The sequence below is a fragment of the Sander vitreus genome, chromosome 21 (genome assembly GCF_031162955.1).
Source record: "Sander vitreus isolate 19-12246 chromosome 21, sanVit1, whole genome shotgun sequence".
Taxonomy (NCBI): Eukaryota; Metazoa; Chordata; class Actinopteri; order Perciformes; family Percidae; genus Sander; species Sander vitreus.
The window spans coordinates 8,644,644-8,668,226 of NC_135875.1; the positions used below are offsets into that span (position 1 = coordinate 8,644,644).

Here is a 23,583-nt window from a genome sequence, read left to right on the forward strand (position 1 = left end):
CCCGCCCCCTGCCACGAGTGATGGGTCGAACGGTCCAGTCAACTAAACAGGAGTAGAATTTGATTTAGGAGAGTGGACATTCCCGATCAAATCATCCTGTCTGTTCAGTCGTCTTAGAGCTCACACACATGCAAAACGAATGTGTGATATCCAGATGGGCTGGCAGACGGCCTGTTGAGCAGCCTCTGTAGATCACAGTCAACGCTGTTAGATCTGTCTAAATGAAAACACACTTCATGAAGACTCAAACTGCAGAAGGAAACCCTGTCCTAGGGCTGATTGAGGAAAATTGTAAATTTCCTAACCATATTGCGATTGTGTGAACTCTAGGCCTGAGTTGGTGGTCGATATAAAAGTTTGTGTCAAATATAAGCACAAATGTATCTTGTTTGATGAAAATAAAAAATATGCAGCAACTAAAATGCCACGTAACCGCTAAGTCCTCGGTCAGATTACATCAGTGGGACCTTTGTATGTCTCTACTATCTGTCCATTAAATAAGAAGGAACCACCAACAGCTGGTTAGCTTAGCTAAACACAAACAATGGAAACAGGGGGAAACAGCTAGCTGTGATACAACCACTCAAACCAGTCGCTGAGGTGGTCTGAGACGCATTTGACCACATAGTTTGTAGTATAAACGCTAATGGGTCCTGATACATCCCCGACATGAAGTAACAGAAAAATACGTCATCAATGCTGGACGTGGTGGTTGTTTTGGTGACAGCACACCAACGTTTTATAACTTGCCTATTTTAGAACGAGTTGGACAAAGTGTTGCATGATTGTCATTGCATTGCCTGATGGAAGGAAATGTATTCTGCTGTAAGCGATATTTCCAGCTGTACCGACACAGCAGCTAACGTGACTGGCGAGAGTGTGGATGAAAAACTGTGGGGCCCTTTGACCTTCTAGTGGAAGTGACGTAGGCGGTAATGAAAGCTGGAGACACATGATAGACAGGTGTGAATGGCGATGTGTCTTGGCTGTCCACTTGTGTTCGGATCACCGAAACACATTTTAAAACCAAATGTAAACAGGGTCGTAGACATACTCTTTGGGTAACAGAAAGACAGAGGGGGTGAACAGCTTCACCTGCTGTCCCAGAGTTCTCAAATATCCATCCCATTTCTTCCCTTTCACTGACAACATGCATTAAACACCCTCCAGCATAAACACACACACATAAGGTTGACCTGATTTGGCATCAGTGGGCAGAGCACCGTGCTCATCTTTTGTGTGTGTGTGTGTGTGTGTGTGTGTGTGTGTGTGTGTGTGTGTGTGTGTGTGTGTGTTATCACGGTGGCAACAGCACATCTTAAATCCAGTCTGTCCTACTTAACCAGCAGGTCACTGAGGGGTGGAGTCTATGATGTCATGTAACTTGCCATGGTGAGGGGATGGGCTAATGACAATATGGCTGTGACCTCAATGACCAGAGTCATGTCTTGGCTGAGGATGGCAATGCTGTGCTGTCCCTTACACAAAGGTACAATGGCATTATGATGGTAAGGGATGATATTTTCAACTTTACCTTCTATGGCAAAAAATACAGTAAAGGCCCAGTCACATAAAAAGGTTGCCCAGCAAAGTTCATCCACTCATCTTTGCAAAATAGTCTAGCTTGATGACATAGTTGGTGAACTACTGTAGCTGGTGAGCTAAAAGGTGGGCGGCGTGAGTTGCTACAAGCCGCAGCCGGCCCCTTCTCCAAAAGCCAGCACTGGCAAGACATCTTACTGACGAGACCTTAATGTACGAGGCAGTGACCATAACATTGGCCATGGTATTGAATTGCAAACATTAACAATTTATATCATAAACACCATAATTATGAGCAGCCAAAACATTCATGTCAACTTCCTAGCTGTAATTCAGAGTTGGAAATTTCTTAAGTGTCAATAAAAAAGTGTGAAAGTTGCTACAAAGACATCATCGTGACACTTATCAAATCCAATATTAACACTAATATAAATGATTCAGATAAATGTAAAGACGCTTCACACTATTTGTATCTATCACTTGTTAACAAATCACAAAATATATGAAAAGATATGTCACACAATATCTTATAACTGCAATGACTACTACAAGGCTAGAAATCATCTAAAACAATGTTGTTTTACTGTAGGCTCAAATGTTAGCCTCCCCAAGGCTTGATAAACTTAACAATAAACTGTTTTAACATTTTTTTTAAAAGGAATGGTGACTGGCTTCTTATTGTAGTCCTTCAGTCATTAATCCTGGCTGCTGTAAGTAAGAGCATGTGAGTGTGTGTTGATGCCAAGTGTCAAACAGTGGCTGGCTGACATCTGACGTGGTCCGTGTCCCTGTGAGGAAACGCTGTGTGGCTCCTAGCTCCTAGCAGCCTCCGGCTTGATATATTTACATGTAGACAGAGCTTATTTCTACACCTCATATTCTGCTCCCTCTCCTTCATCACTATTTTCCTCTTCTCCACAGCCTTCTCCTCTTTCCTGTCTATGTATTTCCATGTCCCTTTACCTCCCCAATCTATCTGCTTACTTTCTCTCTGTCTATCTGTCCGTCTCCAGGGCATGCCATTTTAAAAAACCTTAATTAAATACTTTTAAGGCTGAAACTGTTTTTAAGACTAGAAATAATGTGGACGAAACCAGCCTATATCCAATTTAAAATCTCTACTGGAAGTTATAAATGCAGATGATAACATTAATTTAACCATTTTGTATTTTATATTTGAGCTCAACAGTGACAACCAATCAGAGACATCGCTGTTAAGCTTAGGATTGTAGGAAGTGTAGTAATTCGCCATGACATTACAAATAAAATATTTTTTTCTTATAACAAGGTTGATTTCATATAACGGAAAAGGCCGGTTACCAGTTTCAAGGTATACCTTGGTTTGAAAAAGTCAAGGTTTCAAAACAACAAACATTTTCCGTCATACCGTTCCTAAGGTATGAGCTGTTTTTTATGAGTGGTCAAGGAGAGAAAGTGCAGTTTAGTAATCCGTCTCTCTGCCAGTGTGCAGTGTGTTTAAAAATAAAATACATTGTGTTCAATGGAAAAGAAATGTTGTTTTTTACACAGACATAACAAAAAAAGCATTTTAAAGCTGTAATTGCAATACCGCGATACTGTGAAAACGTGATATTTCTGCTGAAGGTTATACCGTCAGAATCGTATACCGGCCCATGCCTATTACATATGGAATTTCGCAAGGCGTTTCACAATTTCGTAGCTTGTGGTGAGTCTACCTTGGATGTTTAAGACATGATGGGCTGATAATCAAAAACCTTATGCAGAATATGAATGGGATTTTCACTTCCAGAACCACACTGTTGAGCTCTATAACACCTGTAGGAATTGGGACATAAAATCTAGCAAAGGCTGACACAATACTGGGGATCCTTTTTTTCCACTTATGGCGGATGGTGGAAAGCAATCTTTTGTTGAAGAGAATTTGGTCCGCGTTGTACAGATGATTCAGTTACAAGGTGCCAACAGAAAACCATGAGAATATATTCCTAATGACCATGTTTTAATGTTCTAAAAGGTTGAATTTTTTTTGTAATTAGCTAAATCATATACCAAAATAATTTTAGCATGGGCAAGTACACTGTGAATGTTTAATGGTATGCTTACGTAAAGAAAGATATCAATATTCTGTTCAATAATATGTTTTCTTAGCTTTGGTCATAATTCTACATTTTACTCACTGGCTGCATTGTGGACACATGGGATTCTACCTACAGTATTACAATAACATTTGTGACAGCAGCCAAATATACCCTTTTATCTAAACAGCTTATTCAGAAGTGAAAAGTAAAATCAACAATATTGTAATCATCCTGTGCATTGCTCTGCCACTGCCATACCATAGTTACCACAGGAATGAACAGACACGGTTTTGTTTACAGTGGTATGTGGCTCACCTCTATATAAAGGCAATGGAAGGCAATTTTATTTATATAACACATTTCACTACAAGTAGACTCACTGTGCTTTATGTCAAAGGAACACGCCGACTTATTGGGACTTTAGTTTATTCACCATATACCCCAGAGTAAGATAAGTCCATACATACCCTTCTCATCTCCGTGCTTGTTGTAACTCTGTCTGACGGCCCCACTACTAGCCTAGTTTAGCCCAGATCCTGGAGGTAACCGGCTCCAACTAGCCTACTGCTCCATTAAGTGACAAAATAACGCCAACATTTTCCTATTTATATGTTGTGATTTGTATAGCCACAGCGTGTACAAATACCAAGGTCACATGACACACAGCCATCTTCTAACCGTATACATACTGGGAACTATATTCTTAGAAAGGCAAAGCACTGCTACTCTCTGCTCCTCACCACGAGGCTTCTCAGGTGCTGCAAGCAAATCACTCCGCCCAAGTAGTAGTGCTGAGTGAAGCTTGTTGGGCCCAATAAACATAATGTGTTTAGCTGAGAGCCTGCAAACACAATCTCCACAATTATGCTAAAATGGAATTTTCCTTAAAGAACGGACATGCAGCACAAAGAAACCTTTTAAGTTTCTCTACCTTTGATTTTAAATTATTCTGATTTCTCAAAGAACCCCCAAGGCACTGTTCTTCTTTGTTTTTCTCTGATCTTACCAACTCTCACCTACCCATCTCTCTGTCTCTGGTGGGTAAGAGGCTGTCACCAAGGGGACGGGCTGTCATTGTCGCCATGGGGATGGGCGCCACAGAGCATCTCATTTACTGAGTGGGACAATTAATAAACATCAAAGCCTGGTTAATATTTCACCGGCAGCACAGAGCAGCAAACTGGCCCACAGCGCTCAGGTCCACGGATGTATCATGGAGAGGTGGTGGAAGACAAAAGGGAACAGGGAGCCGAGAGGATGGGACTAACAGTGCTGAGACGAGAGGGAGGATGAGATGAGTGAGGCAGCAGAAGGGAGAAAGACGGAGCTGAGGTACACAAGCCTCAGTGGAAGGAAGTGTAACATTGAATAAGAGTTTCTGGGATCATATTGAGGAATTTTATTCTTATATGAAGTTTTATTAATTTACATTTTATTTGATATCACTGATTCTGAAACTGCTGCCAGGGGCTCTGTGAGGCTGCACTGAGCTAAATGCTAACATGCCCACAATGGCAATGCTAACATGCTGATGTTTAGCAGGTGTCATGTGTACCAAGTTCCCCATCTTAGTTTAACATGTTAGCACGCTAACATTTGTTAATTAGCACAAAGCAGGTGAGGCTGATAGGAAAAAAAGTTTTGCAGGAAGTTGGTCATAAACCAAAGTATAGGACAAATTTAAATGTTGACCCAAAGATGGTGCTAGATGAAAAAAAAATCCTTCAAAGGCTGACATGTTGAAAATATGTCATGACAATCCATCCAATCATTTTTTTAGGTATTTAACTAAAAAACAAAAATGTGAATCTCATGGTGGCGTTAGAGAAATAGTCAGGGGATCACGAAAGCCATTAGGATTCATACTCGTGGTACAGTGGATATCTGAACCAATTTCCATCCATTGTTAAGATATTTAAATCTGAACAAAAGTGGTTGACAAACCAACAGACAGACGATCACTACAGTCATGCTGCTGGCCAGCCTATATAAAGTTCATAACCAGTGCTGAAACAAGTTAGTCTGGCTATCACCAGACCAAGCTTAATCTTTTAAGATTGAACATTAGTCTGGGGAGTCTGCTCTGTATTTTCTACTGCACAAGAGGCGTGATCAACGGGCATAGTTCACAGACTCTGTACGCAATTAGATAGTCCTTCAACCAATCAGACCAACGATCCGGTGACGTAGCAGCAACAGCGGCATCAACGGGTTGCTGCCTGCGCTTTGGTGGCCGCCAATGTAAACAAGAAGCTGCTTGGTCGCTTCTCTATCATCGTGTTAAACCCGCCAATAGCGCGCCAGGTGGATAAGCCAGTTTGTGATTGGTCCCCGCAAAATTGTAACGGAAGCAGGATAGATAAATGTACAGGTTTCCAGCCTGAGCTGCAGGGCGAAATCAAATCGCCGGCAGATCGGGCTGGGTTTACCCAGTCTAGAAAGAAGTAGATAATTGGGCAAATGACAATTTTGATGAATGACAAATCCTTTAACCAATTTATCAAACAAAAATACCAAAACATTCTTTTTTTTCCCAACTAATCAAATGTGACAATTTTTTGCTTTTCTTTCTTTAAAGCTTTAGTGCGTAACATTCAAGCCATTGCCAAATGAGTTGTTACAAAGCTAATTAACACTATCAGCTCCACACAACACTCTCTGTATTATTATTTGTATGGCTGTTTAGAAAATCATGTCATCCAGCGACTTTGCGCGCAGAAACTCAAGTGAAGATAATTACCTCTTCTGAAGAGTCCATCTTGTTTTCACATTGGATACTAGCAACTGCGTGGAGGAGTGGGGACGGTGTGCTGCTGTTGTCATTACTTAAAATTCCTCAAGGGGGCAAAATAAACTATGCATTATAGCTTATATTTAATATTTTTGGTTTTTGGACAAAACAAGCAAGTTTAATATGTCATCTTGGACATTAGCAAATTGTGATGGGAATGTTACACTTTTTTGTGACATGTCATGGGCGGTTTACTCATACATCACAGAAATAATTGACAGATTGTTAGTCCTATTTATCATACATCATAAAGTTTTAGCCTTTACCACTTTGTAAACATTTAAGTTGTATACTCTGCGTTACCCTGGTTATTTCTATAACAGGTTGTTCTCTTTGAAAATGACCACAATGACTGAGAAGACAAGAGTCTAATTGGTCAATAAATATATCACATGTTCATATTCACGCAGCTTTTTACCGTACTAGCAGTCCGTGAATGTTATACATAGTGCTAGCATCCTGCAGGAAGACACTGGGATGGCAAAAGTTTAAGAATGCACTTTTTATTCTCAATCTTGTTTTGAAGCGTACAGTATGCTGTGGGAAACTAGTTTATGACACAAATAAGTAAAATGTTTAAGAAAAAAACTTGACTGATTCGACTCAGACAACCTATTAACTACTATATTATATTTCCCACCGTTTCCTTATTGAGTCTGAACTCTATATCCGTCACTGGAGACTGAAGAGTAAATGAAAGTAGGAGCATCAGGAGGGAGCAGATGAAAGAGGAGTGTAAGGTACACAAGCCAGCGAGGCAGGAAGGAGGAAGATGGTGGTTAAATGAAGACAGGAGGGAGGTGGGGGAAAGTAAGGAAGATGAGGGGAATCACTGTTGGAGATGGGAGGATGAGGGAGACATGGGAGGCAGAAGTGGTGAGTAATAGAGTTATGAAGGGAGGAGGACAGAGGGGAAGTGGGAGGGACTGTTTTGCTGTAAGGCAGATGTATTGATGAGCCAGCAGACTGTTCAATGGGATGTGGTCAATCAACAGAGTGATCCATATGCTCTGACCTTACTCTGGACGGCTGAGGGACGAGGTGTGTGTGTGTGTGTGTGTGTGTGTGTGTGTGTGTGTGTGTGTGTGTGTGTGTGTGTGTGTGTGTATACGTATACAATGTATACTAATACAGTGTAGGATTACATAACTATAAATCAATTAAACCCCTCATAATGAACCATACCGTCTAGTAACAACAAATATATATATAAAAAAGTAATAAATGAAAAAATGAAAAAAGCTTCCTAAGACATCAAATATGAGATTGGTAAAAACCACAATGAAGATTTTGTTGCCTCTCTTTTTTACATCATATGTTAATCCAGCTGAGAACAGAGTCTGTATTCTGGCAATAAAGAGTTTTCAAAACAGTATTACAATGCTACAAACATGGCATTTTGACAAAAATGAATAGTAGGCTAAAAATACTGTAATAATACAGCTAAACATTTACTGTTCAACTGTTTATAATCATATTTAAAACACACTTCAAGTATATTGTATGTATTTTGTTTAAATTGCATGTCCTCAGCTCCCAAAATGTAAAGCGAGACAAGATAAAATAAAGCGTAGAATGGAACCAAATTGCATGTTAAAACTGGAGACCAACTTGCAGACCCCAAACAAGCAGCTCTTTATCCCCTTACATACAGATATACTGTATATGCTGCAGTCCGACATCAGTCCCTGGCGGCCGACGCAAATGAGATAACTGACGAGAAACCGTAACAAATGGAAGGAACTTCAGTCTTTCCCACCGCTATTTTATAGTAAGTATAAATGTCTCAACATACAGTGAGAGGAAACTTGTTGGAGACGTTGAACCAGGTTGTGGCGAAGTTTCACACACCATCTACATTGTTTGTGTGCTCGGTTTATAAGTGTAACTCTACAGGGGGAAAATAAGGGCACGTCATTTGTCTTCTTCAAGTCCAAAGAGGCAGGAGGAATGTGAGGAACGACTACATGCTGGACCTGAGATGCCAAAATCAGATCTAATGCAAGTCCAAACAGCTCCTATGTCACAGTTATAGGAGGTAAAGCTGCAGAATAAAAGTACTGAAAAAAACAAAAAGCTCTACATGACAATACCTAACTAGACCGGAATAAACAACCAGCCAATGTCTCAGCACAGAGACGCACATACAGTTTGACAACAGACATGTGCAACTGAGTTCACAGTTAACACAGTTAGTTGCAGCATGCTTCTACCAAGATCTAATAGTGTTGGTAATTGGCTGTCTAACGTTACAAAACTCTCCTCTACACACAGAGACAGGGCTTACGTAGTAGGAGCTGAAAAAAGAAAAAATAGAAAGATTTGTGCCGTAATGTGTAATGTTGTAATTTCAATTTGGTAAAATGGATTTTATAAAAATTGGTATCGTTTAGGAACCGGTATCGAAGTCACGGTATTGGTATCATTACTGGTTTCGAAAATTTAGAATGATACCCAGCCCTAGTGAAGAGACATCCAACAAAGCTGTGCCATTCGAAGAGAATATCTTGAATTGGAGGTAAGGTGAGCATGTTTGTGACTGCCCAAACAACTGAGAAATGCTCTGGACGCTATAAACAACAACCAGAGAGGAGCCCAAAGGTAGGGATGTATCATCCCTGATATACTGACCTTATTAGGTGGGTTGGTTATCATCCAGAATTTACAATTAAATACAGTTTCTTTATTCATTACTGTCATTATAAAATGCTTGTTTCTGCTACAAGTTGCACTCATTCCAAGTAATATTATCTTATTTATCCCAGCGAGTTACACGCAGTGAAGTCGCTGTTAGATAGATTTTAAATTTGGGAAGAAGACAGCAACGGGATCTGATCTGTACTCAGTATCTGTAGGTACCCTGAGTTAAGGGATCAGAATCTGTACCAGAAGAGAAAAAGTCAGATCAGTGCACCCCAATTCATGAGCAAGGAATGGAGCTGCCCAAAGGGGATCTGGCCATGCAGTGGTTGTGCTGGGAAGCCCTCAGGAAGAGATGAGTATAAATGAATGAATCTTGTAAGGCAGCAAATGAAAAAACTAGTCTATTTCCTAGATGAATAAGATAAAAAGAACTTGCTTTTGGTAGGGCTGTGCAATTAATAGATTTTTGATCACAATTTCAATTTCGGCTCATAACGGTCTCAATAACAATGTATCACGAAAAACGATTATTTGGCACTTTACATTTTGCAAGTAAATTCTTATGTTGTTGTGTTCTGAATGACACGGATTTATGCCACAAATTGACTTTGATCTCGTTAATTTTTCTTTTATATGAATTTTATTTATTACTTGTTTTCAAAAGATTGTGAAAGTGCACTACATCAGTTGATCTTATTTATCTAAACATCTGAATATATTTTTTTATTTTAAGGGGAATTCAAAAAGTACAATGGGAAAAGTATTAAGGGAAATTTCACAGTTCAAGGTGTTTTCACTGTTGATTTGTTTACCTGTTTCACTGTTCAATAAATGCAACATCTTTCCAAGAGTCAACGAGTAGCTGTGTTAAATACTCATGACTTTTTCCATAATCAAGCAGCCCTAGCTTTTAGTTGATCATTTACTTAAAATATTTGGATAATGTGGCGAGGGGACACTGGGCAAACTGTACACTGTGCATTTTCTGCCTGATGCCTTTAAGTAACCACAAACAAATCAAATATGCAATGCAAACAATGTAACAGCAGGGTTGTTGCAGACACTGTATGCTTCTGAAACATGTGCCCTGTTTGTTTCAGGGCCTAGAGTCTGTTATGAAATTTCATTCCACCTGCACAAGCACATGTGCAAATTTACCTATGCATACCTGTGACTTTCGGGCCCAAGGACTTCTGCCCCTATGCTCTGTTGGTAATTAAAACACACTGAAACATTCACAGATCAAACACATACCCAGTCCTCATAGTGCCTGGTTCCGTTCTGCAGCAGGTCCTCCAGCTGGATGGTGCAGTTGGCCACAAAGTCATCATATCCGATGGGTGCATCGTGGAAGACAGACAGCTCCAGACTCCTTCCCTCACGGACCTCAGTGCAGAACTCCTGGTGCCAGGCGGGGCTGTTGGTCTTGGTCCTGGTGGCGGTCTGGCCAAGCCGGGTGTGATCCAGATTCAGGGCCAGGTAAGGGTCCAGCAGGAAGGAGCCGCTCTTCCCCACAGCGTGACGCAGGGCCCATGGTGTGGGCTTCAGGTCCACTGCCTCACACACTCGCACCTTCAACAGGCCACTGAACACAGGCATGACTGCAGGCGGCTGGGATGTGTGTGTGTGTGTGTGTGTGTGTGTGTGTGTGTGTGTGTGTGTGTGTGTGTGTGTGTGTGTGTGTGTGTGTTTAGGCTAGTCTGCCTGTTCCTGTACACAAAGTGTTTCCTTCCAATGAGAGGGGTCACTGCACAGTCCTGCTACATCCCATAATGCCGCTGGCTCCTTGGACTCTCAGTCTACTACAGCCATATCTGAACACTGTTATCTACACACGCACATACAAACAGAGACACACGCGCTTACAATACAGCTGATCTCTAATGGGCTGAAAAAAAACGCAGTAACAACGCAGACTCACACCCTTCAGAGGTCGCTTGCTGAACACTCTCCCACCCGAGCGGCTGTCTTGTTTGTTTATGGTCGGTCCCGTGCGCCACACAAGATTCCTGTTTCGGCGTAAACAGGCCGAGATATAAAACAGCAGAGAGGGGGAATGCGGGTTAACGAGCTCCGGTTGGGTTCACGTGAAGCCCCGGAGCGTCCCCACAGTCTTGTGTGTCTCTCCCGGGTCAGGGTGGGAGACAGCGCGAGCAGCCGCGCCTAGCCATCCGGGATTGGTGCTCCGTTTCCAGCCCCTCGATCGCTCTTCTTTGGGATAATCTCCTTGTTTCGACCTCACAGCAACGCGATATTTGCGCGTACTCTCGGAAAGCAATGCCTTTTTGCCCCCTCAATGCAGTCTTTTTCGGGCTCACGAGCACCCCAAATACATCACAGTGCTCCGCTCCCGTTCGGTTTTTTTTCTCCTTTCGGTCCCTGTTTCCCGTCCCCTCTCTCTCCTGAATCTGAGTGAGCGCGAGCTGCAGGAAATGCGCAAAACGCGTCACCGGCGCTGCCGGTCTCTTGCGCCGGATGAGAGAAAAGAGAGACTTTGTGTGTGTGTGTGTGTGTGTGTGTGTGTGTGTGTGTGTGTGTGTGTGTGTGTGTGTGTGTGTGTGTGTGTGTGTGTGTGTGTGTGTGTGTGTCATGGCCAGACAGCGACAGTGTGCGTGCAGATAGAAAAGGTGGTGGAAGAGGTGTTTTTAGGCGCAATAGACGAAGTGATGGATGGAATTCACCCGCAGGCATGGTGTGTGTGTGTGTGTGTGTGTGTGTGTGTGTGTGTGTGTGTGTGTGTGTGTGTGTGTGTCATAGCCAGACAGCCAATAGAGCCAGTCAATCAGTCAGTCCTTATGCATGGTCACAGACAGCCTACACACACACACACACACACACACACACACACACACACACACACACACACACACACACACGCACACACACACACACACACACACACACACACACACACACACACACACACGCACACAGTAGAGAAGAAGAGAGTCTGCAGAGACAAACCTCACAAGTATCTTAAAATATTACTGTTTCCATACCTGCTACAGTCACACCATCAGCTCCTATGAGAATATCAGAGAGGTGTGATGATAAAGGGACAGCGGATTCACAATTACACACTAATACCTGTTTATATATTTACAATGTCCTATATCCAACCTCAGTAGTATTACGATATATTGCATCCTTAGCAACTTCTATATTAATTATATTTACATGTAATATGCAATTCCAATGCAGCAACCATATAAATACATTACATATACTTGGTCAATTGATTGTGATGAGTATGTTGTAACAATGCTTATTGTATTAGAAATGAATACTGAACTCGGTTTTATCTCTTTTTTAATCTCTATGTATGAGTCCATTGTATGCATGCATTTCTGTAAATGATGTGTTTGTATGTGTTTGCATGTAACTACTGTAGTTCTGTTGATGTTATTTTTGTGTGGGAGCTGTTACACCTTTTACATCTAATGATAAAAAATAAACAATAAATACACTTGCATTACCAATGTATAATTATATTTTTCTTAACTTCTTGAAGCATACATGTATTAGCCTGACTGTGCTTGCAATTTGTACTTGATTTTATTTTACCTTCTTGTATCTTGTTCCAGTTCAATGTTTTTATTCAAGGATATAAGGATTTCTATTCCACACACAAAGTGACATGCATCACATGACTACAAAACTAAATGTTGAATATAAAAAGGTAGGTTTTTTTTGTCACAAAGAGAACAACAGGTATGAACCATGGACTGTGATGTGAGTGTCCTCAGATTTTTTCCTCACACACAAACCCAGAAGTACATAGAAGTTTGTTATTGTAATAAGAAAACTTTTGAGCAAGCTCAAAACAATTACACGGAAGCTCAACAGATTAAGTGTAGTCTACAATGTCCGCATTTTGTGAGCATTTAAATATATTATTCAGAATCAGATTTCTTTTCTGTGTAAACACTGAGAAAACTGAGAGCATTCAGCTGAAGAAAACAAGTCTTCTCACTCACTCACAGTAAATCTAGAGATGAAATGAACTCATGCAGGAGCAAAACATCTATGACACTCATGATTATTATTTTATTGTCTTACATGTCTTTAAAACCTATGTTGAACTTGCAAAATGTCCACGTCTCACAGCTTGACTTGCACAGAGAAACAATATCTAAAGTCTAAAGAAAAATGATTTTACATTGAGCATCGTAAATTCAGCCCCTACGTCGTCTCAGGCCTGTCCAGCTGCGCCACCTGCTGGCTCGAGTGACGTATCGCTGGGGATGTGACGTCACGGAACGATGTGTTCAAGTGCTCCTTGTAGAGCTCCCGCTAAAGCCTTACATTAGTGTATATAGCATATTATTGTCTTAGTGTTGTATATGCATACATTTTAATAATGTAGTTGGTGTAGTTGCTACTTCTTAAACTGTTGTGTAGTTATTCTACTGTATGTCTAAAATGCATCATGTTTTTAAACTCATACTATAACAACTATATTTTGTATTTAAAACCTGTATCTGTCATATAAGTGTAGTTTGATAATAAAAAACAAAAAAAACAAAAAAAAACAGTTTCTACTGAAGAGGGCAATTGCTATTTCCAAATGTCTCTGTTGCTCCTTTTCTGTTTTTGACATGATCTATTTTATAATTTTGTAATGTTGTAATGGATGTATTGTGCTATCTAAAAGGGATTTTAATCTCAAGGGACTTCCTGGTTAAATAAAGGGGTTGAATAAAAAAAATACAGTTTAAAAAAAGGGGCAATATTCCCATCAGGAATGTGGTGGAGTATTAAGTAACCGTCTTTACTTTGACCACTGGATGGCGCCACGCTGCGAGAGGATAACCGTTTTGTTCAGTTTAGAGATGGTCTTCTTATGTGAAACATAAAGGTCACCGATAAGAAAAAATGTGCATGTTGAAACTTTTTTTATAGACTTTTTTAGGATTTTCTTTTTTTCAACAATGGAGGAGATACATTTTTGCATTAACAAATATAACATCTAAATGACGTAGGAGGCTACTGTTCAGATGTCTTGGAAACTATTGGGAACATCTAGTTTTAAGACTTTTGAACAGGGAACACACAAAAGTAGTTAAACCCAATCGACAGCGGTGGCGAAGTATTCAGATCTTTTACTTAATCAAAAGTAGCAATACTACAGTGCAGAAATACAATCACATGGAAAAGCACAAAAATATTAGCAATCAAAATATGCTTACTCTTTATGCAAAATGGCGTGTTTCAAAACAATATATATCATTTTACTGGATTGTAATCATTGAAGCACTATTGTACTTCAATGTTGAAGTTGATAAGGGTGGAGCTCATTTTAATTAGCTTATATACTGCTGGATAGCTTGTGAATTTACCCCAGGGATCAATTAAATATTATCTTAACCTATAATAATATAATAATGTTTTTGTTGATTATGTTCTATATCATTCATATGAATCTAGTAAAGTATGTGGAGTAAAAAGTACAATATTTGTCTCTGAAATGTAGTGAAGTAGAAAGAAATAGAAAATGGAAATACTCAAGTTAAGTACAAGTACCTTTAAAATTGTACTTAAGTCCAGTACTTGATTGCTGTTAAAAAAAATAGCATGCGTTTAGTTGTTTGCGTCATAGGTGTTTTGAAAACATGTTACTTTTTAATTCAACAAATACTTCTATTGTGTTTCTCTTCAACAACTAAGCCAATATGTGGATAATATAATTAACATAATTGATCAAAACTAAAATCGCTTTTAAGTTACATATATATTAATAAACTGTTTTAAACCCGCCTGAGAATCATTGTGTTTTAACACTATAAAGATGTGTCTGTGTGTGCAATCATACCGTATATGACTTACTACTCATTAATGCCTACTGTTTTATCAATAACTCATTAACTTTAACAGTTTAATAGATTACTTATGTTTCATTGCAGTAGTTGCAATTGTTGACAGTGATGGTGTCATTAAAGAAGAATGTGCACAATAACAATCATATATTAAATCATTTTATTTACATAAAAATACCCAAACATTTATTCTGCATCAAAATTAAGTAATCAATTAATAAAGTACAACAAAGTATCACACACACACACACACACACACACTGCACAGTGAACTCTGTGAACTTTAAATAAAGTACAAGTGAAGGTAAAGAAACAAAAATGTCATGAACATACAAACAGCCAGACAGGAAGGTAGGCTTCAGTGCATATTGATTGTCTCAACAGTGGACATCCAGGGGTCTTATAAAGAAAGAACTAGTTTCATAAAAAAAAAAAAAATAATAACAATGATACATAATTAGAGAAAATTAGAGTGATTATCTCACTGGCAGGTTTCAGTCTGTAAATGTCCTCCCATGTGGGGGTCCCACTCCCTGGGTTAAAGTCCAACAGGGGTCCACGGCATGATGTCGGTTTAATCAGGTTGATGGTGTAAGCTGGGTCAACAGATGTGCACGTCACCATCCAGTGATGTAGTTCAAAACCAAAAATGTGGGTCTGATCTGCAGCTTTTGATAAAAAACAAACAAAAAAACAACAGAAAACCAGCCTTATAGACAAAAATCAATCATATTTTCAGGAAACAAAAGAACTAAAAAATCTTCATGTAAACTCTAACATTATTGGTTTGGTGGGCTGGGGTAACATTTAGGATGAAGCTTTTTTTTATGCCCTGAACATTTATTGCAACCCAAACCCTGATCAGCTTTGTGTACACATGGCTACATCATCTTCCTCTCTACGGTAATCCACGACTGACCATCATAGGCCCCTGAAGGTCCATTTCATAATTTAGTCTCAAACATCCAAGTCAGAGTCACTGTCCGTTACTGAAAGCAGAGTTTCTCTATCTGCGCGCTCCCCTCTTTCGTCTGGACTGCACTCTCCTCCGCTAAGTGACCGCGCACCGTCTGGACACATCCGGTGGTGCTGCAACCTGAAAATCAAGAGTAAATGAAGTTCATTCTAAACCAAAGTGTGTGTAAAAACAAGTGAAATGCAACAAGTTAAAATTCAAAAACAACGTGTTGTTTTGTTCTTGTGAAAAAAGAGCAAAAATACAACTCCAGTACAACCACATGATTGGTTAAAATTGATCGAAATCTTAGAAATAAAACCATTGTGTGTAGAGCAATTTGCACCCATTCATGCATGTTTTGATTTCACTAGCAGGGTGGTTGACCCACACACTGACCCTGCAGCAAATTTTAGTGAGAGAGAGAGAGGGAAGAAAGATCGTCCAGGTCAGACTGACAGAAGGAAAACAAAAACCTACAAGCTGAATGGCCGTGCCATTTTACGCATGAATTGCCCCTTTACGCAAAACCTTGGCTGCCCATGGAGACGAAATTTCCTCAACGACAGAGTGAAAGAGTAAATGGGTGATTATTAGTAAAGAGTCTGCTTGCTTTTTGGACATATAGAGTTGCCTTGATTTTAATAGTATTTCGATACTATATTAATAAAATTAACTGTTACTTGGCTACTCTCGAGTACAATACGTAAATGTTTTTTTTTTCTCAACTGTGGAACTCAATGGACAACGTATTTCAAGCCAAAGTCACTCACCTGTTTTTGGCTGCTGCCGCCCGGTCTCTCTGTCTCCGGTTTTTGAACCAGTTCCCAACTTGAGTCGGTGTGAGTCCGGTTGCGTGCGCCAGCTCCCGCTTCTTCCCGGGGTTCGGGTACGGGTCCTGCAGGTACCACTCTCTTAGCAATCCCCGCGTGCGCTCTTTGAAGCAGTGCGTCTTCTGCTCACCGTCCCAGATTGTCTTCGGTAACGGGAACTTCTTCCTCACGCGGTACTTGTCCACAGGTCCGAGCGGTCGCCCCCGGAGCTTCTCTGCCTCCCGGTAGTGAGCTTCGAGCCACATCGCCTGCAGTTTACCGTGCGAGTCGCGCGTAAAGCGGTGCGTCTCCAGGATGTGATAAAGCTCGCGGAAACTTCCCGTGTGGTAGGCCACCACGGCGCGAGCCCGCTGCACGGACTCGTGCTCAGAGATGGAGTCGCGACCGTCTGCGGTCACCGGGAGTGACCAGAGGAAGCGGGCCAGCCGCTCGATGTCTCCGGTCTCCTCCAGAGTCTCGCAGACGCTGGCGATCTGCGCCGTGGAGAAACACAACCCAGGGAGAGCCAGGGGAGGACAGGCGGAAGGATGGTCCTCCGGGGACCGGGAGCGGGACAGAATAGGAGGCCCATCAGCGAAGTGTGGTAGGAGGATACGGGAGGCTGAGAAAACGTCGAGCGGCGATCGGAACACCATCTGGATGAGAGAGCGAAACCAGAGAGGAGACGAAGTGTGTCTCGGAAACGGTCTGACAGAAATCTGCTGAAGTCTGACTCTTTAGCTCACCTGGGAGTCAGGGAGGGATCCTTAATCTGACTCCTTATTGGACGGACACCCTGGAGCTGATGTGGGGTTGTCATGGCAGCACTGTCACTCAAACGCCGAGGATTTATCTCCCTCCTTTTAACAAGCTGGACACAAAAAGTCTCCCCGAAATGACTCCCTATTGTGAACCATTTCATTAAACAGGAAGAAGAAAAAAAGTGAACTGAAGTGCCACTTAGCCTACTAGTTTTTTTCCGGAGCTCTAAAACAGATTAAAACGAGTGAAAGTGCTAGAAACATATCAGGCGGTAAATTAGAATCAGTAGGACTAGGCTACAAGATGACCAAAAACTATCTCAATCGGCGTTACAGTTACACATTTTATTTTAGATTATGTGTTGGTAATAAAAAATTAACCGTTTAACATTGTTGTGGTGTAAATTCTTCATATTTGTAAGATGTTTAACAAACAGTACAAAACTTATCTTTAAGAACGCTTTAAACGCTTTTAATTGCTAGCACACTGTTTTATTTTCAACATGTTTCTATGTATTATTATTATTACTGTTTTTTTTATCTTATATTATTGTTTATTCCATTTAATGTTTGTATTATGTCCAGTTGCCTGCTTATATTTGCCTCACTGGGGTCCTGAAATGTTTTAATCCTGGTTCAACCAAGTGAAGCACTTTGTAACTTTGTTTTGAAAAGAGTGGTATAAAATACTTAATTATTTTTAGTACATTTATTATATAGGCTTACACTGCTGCCAGTTTTCAAAATTAAAATCAATTTAAAGTTGTTTCCTCTCCTCTTTTTCTACATCACAATGACCAACAAAACAGCCATGTGATGTGTGAAGACAAACCCAAGGCAATTAATACGCTTGATTTAAAAAAGCTAACAATGAATACATGACAATAAACAAATAATAACCAAATAACTAAAAGACCATTAGGGCCCCTTAAACAGAGAAAACCCGACTGTGATACAACATGAGGAAAAACATCTTGAAACAAAACTGACATCAGTTTAAACTAAATCTCTAACCTCTCTGGTCCTGCAGGTAAGCTGCTTGCATCAGTTATAATAGCAGTGATGTGGACGGTGTGATTGGAAATCTCACCCAGATCTGAAAGCGTATGTTTCTCTCTAAGTGGTCTCCCTCCACTCTAATCACTTTCTAATCACTTTTCTATTCTCTAATATTCGTAAGTTCAGAGATAAGCTGCAGCTCTAGCGCCATTCTGTTACCTTGGATTAGCATCAGGCCTGCACAGCCTGCTAACATTAGTCTAATAGAGCAGCATATTCAATCAGCATTAACACATTTTTGGTTGCCCTGGGCCATATGCTTTGGAGTGTGGCACCTTTAGTGCAGAGTTAGTGTGTGTGTGTGTGTGTATGAAAATATAAAGTAGTATAATATAAAGTAGATTTTTTGGGCACACACACACACACACACACACACACACACACACACACACACACACACACACACACACACACACACACACACACACACACACACACACACACACACACACACACGGTCAATGCCAATTACCCCAACAGCCAGATGTCCCTGCGTGGTGGTGTGAGGAGTCGTGTATCCGTTTTTCAACCCAGATGATGCATGGTAGTGGTAATAAATAAATAAGCTTTATATTAATAATAATAATAGAGTGTACGGTTTCTTAAAGGGGAACACCACGGAAGATTTAAAAAAAGGAAAAAAATCTAGGGGTGTGGTGGAGTTAAAAAGAGCTTGCATCTTATTTCTGCATGAGGCATTTTGAGGCAACATTAGCCGCCACTAGCAAACCACACCCAAATCTCCAACCGAACATTTGATGGTCGAGTTGCATTGTGGGTAATGTAATGTGCCATGATTTGACAGGGAAGAATGCATGGAATAAAAAATATTTGACCTCTGGTTCTGCTGTATCAATTTTATCCCTAGTTTTGTTTTTGTTAACTGTCCATGCGGGGTCAGCGTGCAATACTAAAACTATTTTAAGAACAATCACAAGACAAGAAACAACTTGGACTAACAGTAGAACCCTACATACATATTACCAAACAAAGTTGAATAATTGTAATCAACAAGGAAGAATTTCACAGCCAAGAAAGATGTTTCAGTGTCAGTTTAGTTTCTCTTCTTCCCACATTCACATCAAGTAGCTCATTTGGCTCTACTTGAGATGCTTACGTCTCCAGAAGATCGCAACATGTTTCTCTCCGTGTGTTTTCACAGCGAGAAACAATGGACAAACACACACAACAGTGTCTGAGTGACAATCATGGCCAGGGCTCCTCCAAGTTCAAAATACATTCTTCTAATTGAAGCAGGAAGGACGAACCAAACATAGGCCTACTCGAGAAAACATACTCGAGAAAACATACTCGAGAAAACATACTCGAGGTGTCTCGAGGTGTGTGTGTTGTGGTGATGAGGGGGTGAGTGTGTTGTAATGGTGACAATTTAACTAATTCAGCTTTGTCTCTTTTCAGCGGCAGGACAATTAAGGAGGAGGAAGGAAAGCAGAGCTGAGTTAAAGCAGGTGGATGAACACAGCGAGGATACGAAGTGAATCGCCTTATCCTCCATAAACAAAAGCCCTGCTCCTAATTAACCTCTCCACTGACCTCCACAATTTAACACTGACCTCTTAAGCCCTGAAACTTTAACCCCCTCACCTCCTCTTATGGAAGAGGCCGTACAGACCCCCTACTTCCCCACAAAGCCTCCACCTCGTTAAGCCACTAATCACTTCCTGAGTCTTGTCGTGCTTTTGTGCTCTTACACGGATCCAGGAGAGTTCGGTGCACAATGGTAACCAAAAAACAGGAGGGAGGGGGGGGGGGTAAATTGTGGGGGACGTAGAAGGAGGAAAATTAAGATGTGGAGAGAGCGGGAGGACTTTTAATACACACTAAGAGTGTTGGTCAATCGAGTGTCGCATAGTCGGTTAATTCATTAGTTGGTTGCCACAAAAGTAAAACTAAAAACATTCATGATAATCAATAGCTAAAAGAATAATTCAACATTCTTGCTGAGAGTTAGATCCCTCATGTCATGCATGCTAAATATAAAGCTACAGCCAAGAGAAAGTTAGCTTAGCATAAAGACTGCAATCAGGGGTACAAAGCTAGCCTGGCTCTGTACAATCTTGTTTGTTTAATCTGTAAAAAAAAAAAAAAAAAGGTGTTAAAATGGTTTTACAGAGGTTATGTGTGAGAAAGAGTAAGCTAGCTGTTTTCCTCTGCTTCCAGTATTTATGCAACGTTAAGTTAGCCATTTCCTAGCTGTAGCTTCATATTTAGAGCACAGGCATAACAGTGATATGGATCTTCTCATCTAACTTTTAGCAAGAAAGTTAAAGTTTATTTCCCAAAATGTTCCTTTAATTACTTCAAATAATTAATGAAGAATATGCCGGTTCCAGCGTTTTTAAATATAAAGGTTATCATTGTAGAATACGTTGATTATCTTTTGGTTTGGGAATATTGGTCAAAGGAAAGGTGGCTGCACAAAGCCACACAGAAGAATGTGGCTTTGTTTTACTCTGTGTGTGTGTGTGTGTGTGTGTGTGTGTGTGTGTGTGTGTGTGTGTGTGTGTGTGTGTGTGTGTGTGTGTGTGTGTGTGTGTGTGTCATCATCTCAACCTCTGTCACAGAAAGCTGAGGACAGGTACTTAAGTAACTGTACCTGAGCAACTAATCCTGGCCCCTGATTGGTTTGTAACCCAATGCCTCAAAGTTAATCCTGCTACTTGTATTGGTAAGGCATTAGTCCAGCTGGAAAAGAGAAAGACAAACATGAATACATGTGTAAACACCTGACCAGGTTTGTGACACACAAACAAACAATCATCCACACAGGACAGATGGGTGACAAGCACAGACTTTAAAGCACAAACACCTTCCTGACAGACGAATAATCAAAATAATCAGATAATTTGACTAATAATTCCTCTCATTTGCTGCACTGCTTTCTAGACTATATATTAGGACAGCTGGGCCAGATGTGAAGGCAGCGATTACATCATTATCCTGTGTTTTGTTAGTGTCATCTCACCACTCGGCGTGATTTGAATTAATAGCTTGAATGACACAAACACAGCAGCTGCCTGACAAACAAACCTCAGCGACCAAAAATACAAACAGCTGGAGCCTGAACAAACGTCTGGCAGAGACACATGGTCATACAGATGTAAGGAGACACACACAGACACATACACACACACACACACACACACACACACACACACACACACACACACGGCAGCTAATACATTAATACCCTCAAATTACACACATTCATGCAAACTCAGCAGGTTAAGAGAATGAGTCAAAGAAATGGAAATAAAAGAATGAGTCAGATTTTCATACCTTGTCGATCCACCCGGGGTATCTGTAATAAATCTGGACGAGAAAGAAAAGAAATAAATATATTAACCTTTTTATTGAGGGGTCCAGACAGTGTGTGTTCTGTGTATTGCAACTGTATATTATATATGAATTACTATGTATTGTAATTGTATATGGCATGTAATCAGGGTATCATTGGAAATCAGAGTTTGCTCTCAATTGGCCCTCCCTGAATAAATAAAGATGATTATATATATAGTATAGTATATATTCATAATATTATCTTATGATTATTCAATTCTATGCAGAGATTTATATCAACCAATGAGTTCATTTGTTTTCATTCCTTGTCATTAAAGATGTCCCACTTTCAGGATTTTAAGACACCAAGTACAGAAATACTCAATACTCACTAACAACTTCTAAGTGCTGCAACATAAATAAAACAAACATCTTCAATATTAAGTATAAGTTATTCTTTAGTTAATCGTCACTGATTGCAGATCCAAATTATTTCTATGTATTCAGTTACCATAAATAATATAATGCAGCTCATTGTATCAATGTAGAAGTGTTTACACTTATACCCTTCCAGTTTTTAAAATGTATATCTAGATATGTTCCGTATTATAAAGTACATGTTTTGTCAGTGATTTATGGATTTTGTTGAAGACAATAAAATTGTAAAAAGCATTCACATTTGAAAAGGTATACGCAACATTCTGGATCTGTCTTATATGAACTATTTTATGTGGGGTTTATACATTTTGTGTGTCTACATTGTATGTCAGATTGAATCATTGTGTTTTTGTCTGATTTTTGTGTGGTGAATATGTGAACAAGTGTGTTATGTGTAGATTGTTTTAGGACAGAATCGGACCAAACCAAGCCAGGCAAGGTTGCTTGACACAGTTATAAAAACGCCATACATTCAGTCATGTAAAATCAAATTAAATTTCATTAAACAAACATTTATCTTCCTCAATCCCATGATTATGACCTGTTTAAATACAGGAAGGTAGAATATCAGTAGATACGTATATTTTAAAGTTAAGAATAATGTATAGTATATATTCCCCTTATATCTAATAAGGTTTGTTTGTGATCATTTTTTTATTAATACTTAAACATGAGTATATGGGGTGGGGTTACCAGTTAATAAAGAAATATCAGCAAATAAACGGATGAATAGAATCACAAATTCCCATGCATTAATCAGCACAAAAGTCTTAAGACATAAGACTATTTGTTTTGCAATCACGCACCCATCGTCCCATATCCCCCCTTTATATCTTATTAGTTGTCCTCTATTTTTAAATTGTACTGTCTTTGTATGACATACGCTTGATGTTTTTAATGGATTTAATTTAATGGATTGTGGAAACCATACCTACGGGTGGGTCTAAGACAGTATCTTTCAGCAATGAGTGTTATGAGGCTTTTGAAGGACATTGATTGCAATTTTTGGACTCAACAAAATGTATGTGTATGTGTTTCCACTCTAAAGAAGAAATGATTAATGATGGTAGAAATAAGAAGTGGAGGAGCTTAGAGTTAGAGAAAGCCCTGAAGAGATAGATAAATAAAATGGGACAAGGATGTAGAGCAAAGAGAGGATGAAATGAAGTGAAGTTGGGGTTATGATGAAAGAGGAGGAAGGCAAAGATGTGAGGGTCGGCTCAGAGGGAGGAGGCTGTCCTGTCTGGTGTGGTTGGGGGTAATCTGGTCTAATCTGCTGAATGTTAACCTATCTGAGCAGCAAAAACCAGATTATCCCTCTAACAATGGCCACACGCTCATCTGCTAAATTACTCCACTCAAAATCATATGCTGAGACACACACACACACGCACACACACACACTT

At 40.0% G+C, this 23,583-nt stretch overlaps 2 protein-coding genes across 2 annotated transcripts in view; both read right to left on the reverse strand.

The window, feature by feature from the left end:
* prkcea (protein kinase C, epsilon a) overlaps window positions 1–11,459 on the reverse strand; it is a 39,470-nt gene extending 28,011 nt beyond the window's left edge. Inside the window, exon 1 of the mRNA XM_078279256.1 lies at window positions 10,291–11,459. Within this exon, the coding sequence (XP_078135382.1) occupies window positions 10,291–10,635 (345 nt within the window). The 5' untranslated portion in view covers window positions 10,636–11,459. The remainder of the gene's footprint in view (window positions 1–10,290) is intronic.
* Window positions 11,460–15,809: 4,350 nt separating this feature from the next.
* Window positions 15,810–17,275, reverse strand: six3b (SIX homeobox 3b). Its single transcript, XM_078279507.1, has 2 exons — window positions 16,581–17,275; window positions 15,810–15,948 (listed from the first exon to the last, which is right to left on the reverse strand). The coding sequence occupies exons 1-2, from the start codon at window positions 17,273–17,275 to the stop codon at window positions 15,810–15,812; spliced, it is 834 nt and encodes a 277-aa protein (XP_078135633.1).
* Window positions 17,276–23,583: the final 6,308 nt, after the last annotated feature.

Excerpts from the sequence above, each read along its gene's own strand:
- six3b (XM_078279507.1), bottom strand. The coding sequence starts at position 17,275 with ATGGTGTTCCGATCGCCGCTCGACGTTTTCTCAGCCTCCCGTATCCTC. Across the intron at positions 15,949-16,580 it reads GCGGCAGCAGCCAAAAACAG|GTTGCAGCACCACCGGATGT; the intron begins GTGAGTGACTTT and ends CTTGATTTTCAG.